At 46.8% G+C, this 12,041-nt stretch overlaps 1 protein-coding gene across 3 annotated transcripts in view; it reads left to right on the plus strand.

Annotated features, from left to right (window-relative positions):
* The window catches only part of SHC3 (SHC adaptor protein 3), a 191,106-nt gene that overhangs the window by 121,888 nt on the left and 57,177 nt on the right, over positions 1-12,041 (plus strand). For all 3 annotated transcript variants that reach the window (XM_043453207.1, XM_043453208.1, XM_043453206.1), the window contains one exon: positions 2,308-2,359. In XM_043453207.1, the coding sequence (XP_043309142.1) occupies positions 2,308-2,359 (52 nt within the window). The remainder of the gene's footprint in view (positions 1-2,307; positions 2,360-12,041) is intronic.

The raw sequence follows: 12,041 nt of genomic DNA on the forward strand, positions 1-12,041 counted from the left end.
GTCGTCCCCTTCTCCTCCCATCTTCAATCTTTCCCAGCATCAGGGTCTTTTCAAATAAGTCAGCTCTTTGCATCAGGTAGCCAAAGTATTGAAGTTTCAGCTTCAACATCAGTCCTTCCAATGAATATTCAGGACTGATTTTCTTTAGGATGGACTGGTTGGCTCTCCTTGCAGTCCAAGGGACTCTCAAGACTCTTCTCCAATACCACAGTTCAAAAGCATCAATTCTTTGGCGCTCAGCTTTCTTTATAGTCCAGCTCTCACATCCATACATGACTACTGGAAAAACCATAGCCTAGACGAAAAACTAGACGAACCTTTGTTGACAAAGTAACATCTCTGCTTTTTAATATGCTATCTAGGTTGGTCATAACTTTTCTCCCAAGGAGTAAGTGTCTTTCTTTTAATTTCATGGCTGCAGTCACCATCTGCAATGATTTTGGAACCCCCCAAAATAAAGTCAGCCACTGTTTCCACTGTTTCTCCATCTTGCCATGAAGTGATGGGACCAGATGCCATGATCTTAGTTTTCTGAATGTTGAGCTTTAAGCCAACTTTTTCACTTTCCTCTTTCATGTTCCTCAAGAGGCTCTTTAGTTCTTTGCTTTCTGCCATAAGGGTGGTGTCATCTGCATATCTGAGATTATTGATATTTCTCCCAGCAAACTTTATTCCAGCTTGTGCTTCATCCAGCCCAGTGTTTCTCATGATGTACCCTGCATATAAGTTAAATAAGCACAGTGACAATATACAGCCTTGACGTACTCCTTTTCCTATTTGGAACCAGTCTGTGGAAAGTTCCATGTCCAGTTCTAACTGTGGCTTCCTGATCTGCATACAGGTTTCTCAAGAGGCAGGTCAAATGGTCTGGTATTCCCATCTCTTTCAGAATTTTCCACAGCTTATTGTGATCCACACAGTCAAAGGCTTTGGCACAGTCAATAAAGCAGAAATAGATGTTTTTCTGGAACTCTCTTGCTTTTTCGATGATCCAGCGGATGTTGGCAATTTGATCTCTGGTTCCTCTGCCTTTTCCAAATCCAGCTTGAACATCTGGAAGTTCACGGTTCACATATTGTTGAAGCCTGGCTTGGAGAATTTTGAGCATTACTTTACTAGAGTGTGAGATGAGTGCAATTGTGCAGTAGTTTGAGCATTCTTTGGCATTGCCTTTCTTAGGGATTGGAATGAAAACTGACCTTTTCCAGTCCTGTGGCCACTGCTGGTGGTCCAGTGGTTGCGAATTGGCTTGCCAACGCAGGGGACACAGGTTTGATCCCTGGTCTGGGAATTGAGCTCGCAGGCTGCAGGGCAACTAAGCCCACGTGCCCTAGAGCCTGTGCTCCACAACAAGAGAAGCTACCTTAATGAGAAGCCTGGGCACAACTAGCCAGTAGCCCTTGCTTGCAGCAACTAGAGAAAGCCCACGTGCAGCTATGAAGACCCAGCACAACCAAAAAAAAAAAAAAAGCAAGAATTCAGAGAATTGTTGGTTCCTCTGTTTAGAAAATAAAACCCACGTGGCTGCCTAGGCCCACTTCTGAGATCATCAATTCCTCTGTGTGCCAAGTAGGTGAATCAGCAAGGGGACTTGTATTTCATGTGTAAGGGGGAGACTTCTCAATAGAATTCAAAGTTTGGAAACATCTCAAAAGGATTAAAATCAGTCATTAAGTCATCATATCTCACCCACCCATTAGGGGTATTTGTAACCAGTCTTTGAACATCCACTTCTGATTTTCTCAGTATGGTCCCCAGATCAGCAGCAACAGCAGCAGCTGCTGCCTGGATGCTTGTCAGAAATGTACATTTTGGGCCCTCAGCTCGGACCTGCCCAGTTGGAGACCATGGGGTGGGGCCCAGCAATCTGCACTGTAACAAGCCTTGTCGGGGACTCTTGACACCAGCTCAGATTTGAGCACCGTTGTTGGAGAGTGGATGGCAGTATTTCTCAGCCTTCGTCCATAATAGAATTATCTGTGGAGCTTTTAAAAATTCTGATGTCCGGGGCCCACATCCACTCTGGTTAAATCAGATTATCTGGGAGCTGGGACTCAGTGATCAGTGTTTTTACAACTCCTTGGGTGATCCAACATGTTGAGTACCTGGGCCTTCTAGGTCCTTGCTGCTCACAGTGTGAGTATGCGAGAGCTGTCTGCCGATCTCTGGTGATCTCTGCCCTCCGTTAAAGTTCGAGACATGTCCTTTAGCTGGTCTGTCGTTTGGGCTGTTCTTGGTGTCTGAGCTGCTGTGTACACGATGCTTCACCCGTGGTTAGTGATGTGACATCTCCTTTTTCTTTCACAGGACACAACAGACTACGTTGCGTACGTTGCTAAGGACCCTGTTAATCGCAGAGGTAAGCCATGTGTGACCTCTGTCATTTCTTATTCACGTGCAGCTGGGCTTAACACTGGATACAAGTTGGTCTTCATGGTCTCAGCCCTCTTCACCTGCACGAACAAGTGCTCTCTCGTATTGTCAGCGACAATTGAGCTTTACAGGCAGTGAAGTGTGGCGGCACGCCTGGCTGGGTTAGGAGACGCTGGGTATCTGAGAGCCTGAACCACACACCTGGCTGGGTTAGGAGACGCTGGGCATCTGAGAGTCTGAACCACACACCTGTATAGGAGACGCTGGGTATCTGAGAGTCTGAACCACACACCTGTATAGGAGACGCTGGGTATCTGAGAGTCTGAACCACACACCTGGCTGGGTTAGGAGACGCTGGGCATCTGAGAGTCTGAACCACACACCTGTATAGGAGACGCTGGGTATCTGAGAGTCTGAACCACACACCTGTATAGGAGACGCTGGGTATCTGAGAGTCTGAACCACACACCTGGCTGGGTTAGGAGACGCTGGGCATCTGAGAGTCTGAACCACACACCTGTATAGGAGACGCTGGGTATCTGAGAGTCTGAACCACACACCTGTATAGGAGACGCTGGGTATCTGAGAGTCTGAACCACACACCTGGCTGGGTTAGGAGACGCTGGGCATCTGAGAGTCTGAACCACACACCTGTATAGGAGACGCTGGGTATCTGAGAGTCTGAACCACACACCTGTATAGGAGACGCTGGGTATCTGAGAGTCTGAACCACACACCTGGCTGGGTTAGGAGATGCTGGGTATCTGAGAGTCTGAACCACACCTGTATCCAGACAGCCAGCACTTGGTACACCTGACCTGTGCAAGGCAGCTCCCACTTAGACTCTGAAGGTGGACTCAGTTACACCTGAAGCCTGTACAAACCGCTAGCCTCCTGCCCGACACCATCTCCTCATTTGTCCACTGCCAGCCGTCCTACACTGCTCTGCACAGCCCTGGAGGCCAGTGTTCAAGCTTGGGGCTCTCCTGTTAAACCCCGCAAAAAATGCTAGACACAGGCCTCAGACACAGGCTAGGTAGGGGATTTGAAGGATCAAGTACTTCCTATCCTCATGGACCGTTTATTCCTAGACCTTCCCTTCGTACCCACCACCCCATCAGTTACAAACAGTGCCCCCACCCCGCCAGTGTGAACAGGCTTGGGCCGGTGGGCTGAGTAGGGAGGGTGCTACTCTTGAATTCCAGGCAGCCACCAGGTGGCGCACGACTCCAATTGAGAACTCATCGATGACGCTCACCAATGGGGCTTGTAACAACACAAAATGGCCCTTCCCTTCACCACCATTGGTTCCCCTCCTCCCCCACCCTCTACCCCAGAAACCAATTAATATTGCCTAGTTGGCTTTGTAGAACTTTTGTCTGAACACACACACACACACACACTCTTCTTTTAAAATTTCAACACAGATATGATTTTGAAATTCTGCTTTCCAACTAACCTTCGGGGAGGGGGAGGTGGCAGACTGCACCACATTCCAGAGTTAAACTGGTTGAAGTTCTTCTTTTATTTTTGTTTGTTCCAAGTTAACCTGCAGTAATCCTAGACTTTCTTTTGATACCTTTAAGGGTTCCTAGGTCAGTGGTTCTCAGAATGAGCTATATTTTAAATCAATTAGGGAATTTAAAAAATCCCAGTGCTCAGGTTTCAGAGCAGTGGTGCCCATGTTCAGCCAAGGCTGAGAAATCAGGCTCTAGGGACAGACCCTGAAGGAATATAACCCCATGCAATTTGCCTTAGGGCCGTAGAAGCATACAAGCTATTGTCTTGTTTCACAGGCAGAAACCAGCAGTGCCTTCTGCCCACAGTGCCTTTTCAAAGTCAGGAAATCAGGATATATTTCACATGCATGTTGGTTTCTAGACCAGCTGTTCCCTGGGACCCATGTGCAGTGCTAGTGTGAAGACAGATGCCAGACCCCTGTGCTATGCTGCTGGTGCTTTGATGGTACCATCAGCAAAGGGGTCCTTTGAGACGCTTTGTGGGAGATGTTCACTCCTTCCTTCCAGTTATCTGTTGCCTGTGACACAGCTTTGTGGCTTAACGACCATCATTTTAAAAGTATTTTTTGATACATTGTGTCACGAGGCCAGGCGGGGCTCAGTTGGCCAATTTTTTTTGCTCTATGTGGCATCAGCGGAGTCTTGGGTGGTCTTTGGCTGGTAGCTGGTCTTGTCTAGAAGGGCCAGATAAATTCACTTCCATGCCTCATATCTTGGCAGGAAGGACTAGAAGTCTAAGCCAGCAGGGTCCTTCTCCGTCTGTATGGAGTCTCAGGGTCCCTCCAGGTAGTTCCTCCATCAAAGAAGTAGAACGTCCCGAGTAGCAGCTCCATGATGCCAATGTGGACATGTCCAGTGGAAGGCCAGGCACGGCTCCACCTCTGTCATAGTTTACCAATCAAAGCAGTCCTAGTCATCTCAGATTCAGGGGATGAGGGAACCAGACCTGCCCTCCAACAGGAATTTGTAACCTTCTTTATCCATCACATTTCTGTCCCCACCCCTGCCACCCCCGCAAACACACACATACAGGGAGCTCCAGCTTCTGCAAGGCAGTAGGTGAAGGGAGGCGGGTTGCATGAGTCCAACTATGAACAGTGTCTCAGAGTTGGCTTTGCCTTCATCCCCTGTATCCACCCCTTCCCTACCTCCTTCCATAAGATGCTGGTGGAGGGCTTCCCCGGTTGCTCTGTTCTTCTTCCTCCTCCTGGAATTAAACCTCCAGGCAGAGAGTTTAATTTAGTAAGAATGGCCTCTGACATGCAGGAGTCATATTAGCAAGATATTCTGGGAGTAAGTGTTCTTATTTGGACTCTTAGATAGCCAACTCCCCACACAGTGGCCCCAGTTAGTACGCTGGGGTAAGCCTTATAGCACTGTGGTTCCCTGGCTGCCAGCAGAGCTCCTCAGACTGGACAGATATCTGGTTCCACATCTGGAACCCAGAAAATCTGTCAAAATCCTACAGAGATGCGTCAGAGTCCCTCACCATTATCATTCGTCTTTTCCACGTTGATTCCTGCTTATACATTCCTGTGTGTGTTTTGGTTAATCTAGAAGTATTTACAGCAAGCATCTATATTTTCCTCTCAAAGATCAAGAATCCATGGCTTATCTAATTAATCTGGTGGAAGAGCAAAGAATCTCTGACCCGAGTCAGTAAGTTCTTTGGTAACCACCACCACTATCTCGAGGAGATAAGTGTTGCAAATGAGCAAGTTTCATGAAGTCGGCAACTTATCATTGAAAGGCAGTCAGCCAGGAAGGAGGCCTGGAAGGTAACTCCTGATATATGTAGGATAAAACTCTCAACAAAGCTGGCTTTGCAGGATCATAATATACCATTTTCTTTTCACAATGAAATTTGGATTATGACCCAGTGATTCCCCTGCAACCACATGTCTGTTGGTTCAGGATGGACTGTTCGGGTCACAAAAGTAGCTAAAAGATATTGTTCTGCTTAGACATATGGCTCCCTGCAGGTGGCTTGTATTCCTATAACCTATAAGCACAGTAGCATCCCTGTTCAGGCACCCACTGGACCTCCTGAACTTGCTGTAGAAAAGCATGTCCTGTGGTGATGACCTGATGGCAGAGAGCCCTCTGTTCAGCTTGTATAGCTTCTAACCCCAGGGTTAGAAGCTGCTTTCCCTCCAGGGTTTCCTGAATAAGGGGAAATGTGGTGAATGGGCTTGGGAGGGAAGTCCCCGTGGCCTGCTGCTCACACGACCACACTTCCTTCTTCAGGCTGCTCTACTGACTCACGGTCATCTCAGCCCTGAATTCAGGGTTCCTCTGGCTTTGGACCAGAGGCCCCAGAAGGTAACTTTGTAGGTTACCTTAACTTTGTAGGTCCCAGAAGGTAACTTTCTGCTAGAACCTTCCAGAGCATGAACTCCTTAAATAATAGAGCACTTACTTCAACTTTTCCTTTCCCTGGAAGCAAAACCTCATCACCTCATTATAAGTGAAAGCAACGATTTGTTTTTTCAAGCCAGGAGGTTAAACTTCATCAAATAACTCTGTGGTGGGAGGTTACTTTTCCTGTGGGCGAATGATTAGGTTGTTCTTTCCCTTATCTGGCTATTGTCAACAATTTTTTTTTTTTAACAAACAAGCCAACCTCTGGGTTTTAAACATGTTATGCAGAAGACCCTGAATATTTCTGCCTAGCCCAGAAAGTCAAACTTTCAGACTCTGGCTGAAAGTCAGACTTGTACCAGCCTGTTGCACATCTCTGCTCACAAGTCTCCTAGGCTTCTCACTGTGATAAGCCATGAGCTAAGTCTTTCCTCTCCCCACAGAGCTTGTCTCACTCGTCACGATGTGAGCTGATTCCTGGTCTATCTGCTGTCTTGTTTCCTATGATTTTCTCCCACCTCCACTCCAGCTCCACTACTTTCTGGCTCATCCTTGAACATGTCAAGCAAGCACCTGCCTCAGGGCCTTTGCACCTGTTTAACCCCATGCCTGTGACATTCTTATACTAGACTTTCCCATGGTTCACTCCCTGACTTCCTCCAGGCTTCTTCTGTGACATCATCTCCTAGGTCACCTTCCCTGGTCATCCTGTATTTTATCCTATACTGTTGTCCTTAATTTACATTTACATTATTGTCTTTATGGTTGTATTGGTTTTCTGTGACTGTGCTGTGCTTAGTCGCTCGGTCGTGTCCCACTCTTTGCGGCCGCATGGATTGTAGCCCACCGCATGGACTGTAGCCTGCCAGGCTCCTCCATCCATGGGATTCACCAGGCAAGAATACTGGAGTGGATTGCCATTTCCTTCTCCAGAGGATCTTCCCAACCCAGGGATCAAACCCAAGTCTCCTGCATTGTGGATAGATTCTTTACCATCTGTGCCACCAGGGAAGCCCAGAAATACTGGAGTGGGTAGCCTGTCCCTTCTCCAGGGGATCTTCCTGACCCAGGAACTGAACTGGGGTCTCCTGCATTGCAGGTGGATTCTTTACCAGCTGAGCTACCAGGGGAGCCCTGTGACCACAAATAACCGTAAACTTTGTGACCTAAGACAACAAAAATTGCCCTCTCATAGTTCTGGAGGCTCAGGGTCTAAAATCAGGATGTGGGTAGGGCTGTGCTTCCTCCAAAGGTTCCGGGGAGGAGCCTTCCTGCCTCTTCCAGTGTCTGGTTGCTCCAAGAGCCCTTGGCTTGTGGTTGCATCACTCTAGTCTTGGCATCTGTCTTCACATCGTCTCCTCCTCCTCTGTGTCTGTGTCGCCTCCTCTTCTGTCCCTTATAATAAGAAACTTGCCATTGGATTTAGGGCCCATCCTGATCCAGAATGATCTCATCTTGAGGTTCTTAACTTAAGGACATCTGCAAAGACCCTTTAAACAGGTTCAAGAGGTCAGGATGCAGATAGGGCTTTGTGCAGGGGCACCATTCAATCCATGCAAACGGTGTATTTTTCCTTTCTTATTTTCAGTGTCTACCCTCTAGACTGTCAGCTTCGTGAGAGTAGGACTCTGTGTTGTTTCTTGCTGTATCTGTAGATTATAGGATAGGGCATGGTACATAGGTTATGCTCAACAAGTGTCTACTGAGTGAAGTCTCCTGCAGATATTTTGTACATGTGCCTTGTGCACATGTGCAAGAATGTTCTTAGGGTTTAATACCTCCGGGACAAGTCACTGTGTTTTGGGACATCTTCAACTTGTAAAAAAATGGTTATTTCACTTTGCAATTCCACAGGTGGCACAGGAGGGCTCCTTGGCTTCTTCAACACTTGGCATTTTCAGGTTTTTAGATTCCTGCCAGTCTGATGGGTGGAAAATGATCTCCTTATAATTTTAGTTTGCCGCTCTAGGGCTAGAACACATATTAAACTCAGGTTTTAAATTTTTATGATTTTTTATTGGAATACAGTTGCCTTAGAATGTTACATTTCTTTCTGTTGTACAGCAGTGGATGAGCTGAGCATATACATATATCCCCTCTTTTTTGGATTTCCACCCCATTTAGGTCATCACAGCGCATTGAGTAGAGTTCCCTGTGCTATATGTTAGGGTCTCATTAGTTATCTATTTTGTAACAGTCGCATACATATGCTACTTCTGTTGATGGACATTTAGATTGCTTCCATGTCCTGACTGTTGTAAATAGTGCTGCAGTGAACATTAGGGTGCATGTATCTTTTTGTTTTATTTGTTGATTTATTACTAGGGTGTAGTTGCTTTATAATAGCGTGTTAGTGTCTGTTGAACGATGAAGTGAATCAGCTATATGTGCACAGATAGCCCCTCCCTCTTGAGTCTCTCTCCCATCCCCCACATCATTGCAGAGCAGTGAGCTGCGCTATATAGCAGCTTCCCACCAGCTATCTATTTTACACATGGTCGTGCAGATGTATCAGTCCTAGTCTCCCATTTCATTTCACCCTCCTTTTCCACCCTCTGTCCACATGTCTGTTCTCTATGTTTAACTCTCCATTCCTACCCTGGAAATAGGTTCATTTGTACCATTTTTCTAGATTCCACCTATATGTGTTAATATGAATTATGGTGTTCTCAGAGTATACGCCCACGAGTGGGATTTCTGGGTCGTATGGTAGTTCTATTTTAGTATTTTTAAGGAAACTCCATACTGTTCTTCACAGTGGCTGTATCAATTTACATTTCCACCAATAATGTAAAAGAATTCCCCTTTCTCCACACCCTCTCCGGCATTTATTGTTTGTAGATTTTTTGATGATGGCCAAGTCTGACTGGTGTGAGGTGATACCTCATTGTGGTTTTAGTTTGCATTTCTCTAATAATTAGTGACGTTGAAAACAGCTCTTAATTAAGAGCATGGGAGATGAATCTTGAAGTTCTTAACTGTCTTGGATTAAGAAATCTGAAACAATGAAGAGCATGTGGATATATTAAGTGAACAAACTAGAGTTGACTGAAAACTATGCTTGAGTTTGTAGCCTCCAGCTCTCTGCTAAGAATTCATTGGTGTTCAGTGTTTGTTTTAAGGGGTGAGAGTTATCAGCCCACTAGGAGAAAGAGAGAGCAGTCATTGTTTGGTAGGGTCTTTTTCTGATTGGGCAATGATTCCAGGTGTCTCTGAGATTCCCTGTGTCAGTCAGCAGTTGGTAGAGAATATGGCTCTGAACTTGAACTCTTGGAGAGTCTGTGAATCTAGATATGAGGACAGTAAGAGAGTCCAAGATGGAACCACCGCAAGGGCTGGACTGCCTTGGGGAGGCTGGATGGCTGTGAAGTGTGAGTTGGGAGTGGTGTGGGTGTGGGTGTGGGTGGAAGGGGTCATGACTTCCTGAAAGGGCAGCACAGACCCTGAGAGGTTTTCTGCCTGTACTTGCAGAGTTCCCCCCATGGAACTAGTGCCCACCAAGGTGGAGTGGCCCATCCCACAGGGTATGGAAGTGGCCACTATGGTGGGAGACACATACTGGAGCCTCTGTTTATAGTGGTCGCTGATCTGAGATAGAGGGGGTGTTACTTTGTAATCAAACATAAAAGGTGACATCCTTTCTGTGTATCAGTGGCTCCAGGACCACAGAGAGGGTATGGGAAGTGGGGTTTTACTTTCACAAAATTAAAAAAAAAAAAAAAAAAAAAAAACCACCACACAATAATCAGATAAAGAATCAACCCCTCCAAACTCTAAATGATTAAGAAAAGTATTCCAGAGATGGAAAGATAAATTCTTATCCATTATTGTTAGTGATGAACCTCACTCAAAATATTTATCTCGCTTTGAGATAATAACTGACAGTGTGATGCTTTCAGGGTCAACCGACATCTTGAACTTTTGTTTATCTTTGTTGCGTCATTTTTGAAAGGTAAAAAGGAAGTGTTAGTCATGTCCGACTCTTTGCCACCCCATAGACTGTGGCCTGCAAGTCTCCTCTGTCCATGGGATTCTCCAGGCGAGAATACTAGAGTGGGTTGTCATTCCCTTCTTCAAGGGCTCTTCCCTACCCAGGGATCAAACCAGTGTCTCCTGTATTGCAGACGGATTCTTTACTGTCTCAGCCACCAGGGAAGCCCTACATATTTTAAAAGATATTTTTATAATATACATACCATTATATTGGACTTCCCAAGAGGCACTAGTGGTAAAGAATTTACCTGTCCATGCAGCAGACACAAGAGATGCAGGTTTGATTCCTGGATCTAGAAGAATCCTGGAGTAGGAAATGGCAACTCGTTCCAGTATTCTTGCCTGGAAAATTCCGTTGACAGAGGAGCCTGGCAGGCTACAGTCCATGGGGTCGCAAAGAGTCAGACTCAACTGAGCACAAGGAAAGAAGGAACTATTATATGATGTTCATAATTTATAAATAAGTTAACGTCTATTGGGGACATACGCTCAGTATAGTGAAGCGTTCTTTACTGGTAAGCGTGAACACACCTTGACAACTTCTGTAAATAAGCCATCTGGGTGTTTGGTGCACGTGATAAGCATTGCTAGTGCTCACTTATGTCCTGACCTCCTTCCTCCCCAACTCCCAGGGGCCTGTAGTGCAGCCTCTCCCGGGTGGAGGAGGAGTCACGCGACGGTTCTGCGTGAGAGCAGAATGCATGAGTGCTGGTGCAAGGCCTGCTGTCTCTTTCTTCCCTGGCTCGTGGAGGAGGCCTTGTACTGAAATTCAGGATTAAAAGATGCAAGCAGCCTGGCTCATGGTGGCACCACCTGGCTGAGGAGAGTTGAGGTGATTGAGGAGGGCTGCCCAGGAACGAGCAGACAAGAATGGAGCTGACTTGTCACTGAGATGCTGGCGCTGTTTCTTACTGTGGCATCCCTTGTTTGTGCTGACTGACAGAGCAGCTGTCCCAAGCAGGGCTCAGAGAGCACGCTCAGATGAATGGAGGCCCCAGGTGGCCTGCAGTCCGTTCATCAGTTAGATGGCCGGGGCGGCCTTGAACACCAATGGACAGGTGCCGCCACTGGCCTCTGGACTTATTTGCAACCATGGGGAAACTGAACCGGCCTCTTACCTAGTAATTTCTGCCCTGCCAGGGTCTACTATGCGTGGAAGACGTGTGGTTGCCATGTAGGTAAAGACGCCATATCTCAGTTCTATCTGATGTGATTACGAGGACCTCAGCATGTGCTGCTCCCAAGTGGCTCATCCCAGGTTGGGAGAGGCCTTTGTGGCGAAGCCCGATGAGGCCCCTTGCTAGTGTCAGGGCGGAGGTGGCTGCTGTGTGCTCTGAGTGAGCTCCTGGAGAGTGACGTCAGCCTTGCTTTTGGTCAAGAAGAGAGACCAGCTGGGTAAGCAAGCACCTCTGGTCCTCACCCCCCCACCTGTATACTACCGTTGACCCCCCAGTGGTACACTACTGTACCGCTACGAAACAGCCAGCTTCCTCCAAGAGGGACAGATTGAGGAATGACCTCATTTTGTTGCTCCTGTGTTTGTTCGGGGGCCACATTTTAGGTTTTACAACGTCATTTTGAGTTCTTGACTCTGGGTCCCACCACTCTGTATGTACTTTTTATCTAGTGCTTCTCCTTCTCACTCATGAATGACAGACACCTCCAGCTCCCTGTTTTCATTGTGGGATGTAAAACAAGCAGCCCCGGTGGTCACCTTTGGGGAGACCCTCGTAATCCTCCCACAAGTGAGGCTAGATGATAGTGGCTTTTAAACTAAAAACCATTGCAACACCG

This window comes from Cervus canadensis, chromosome 30 (assembly GCF_019320065.1).
Source record: "Cervus canadensis isolate Bull #8, Minnesota chromosome 30, ASM1932006v1, whole genome shotgun sequence".
Classification (NCBI taxonomy): Eukaryota; Metazoa; Chordata; class Mammalia; order Artiodactyla; family Cervidae; genus Cervus; species Cervus canadensis.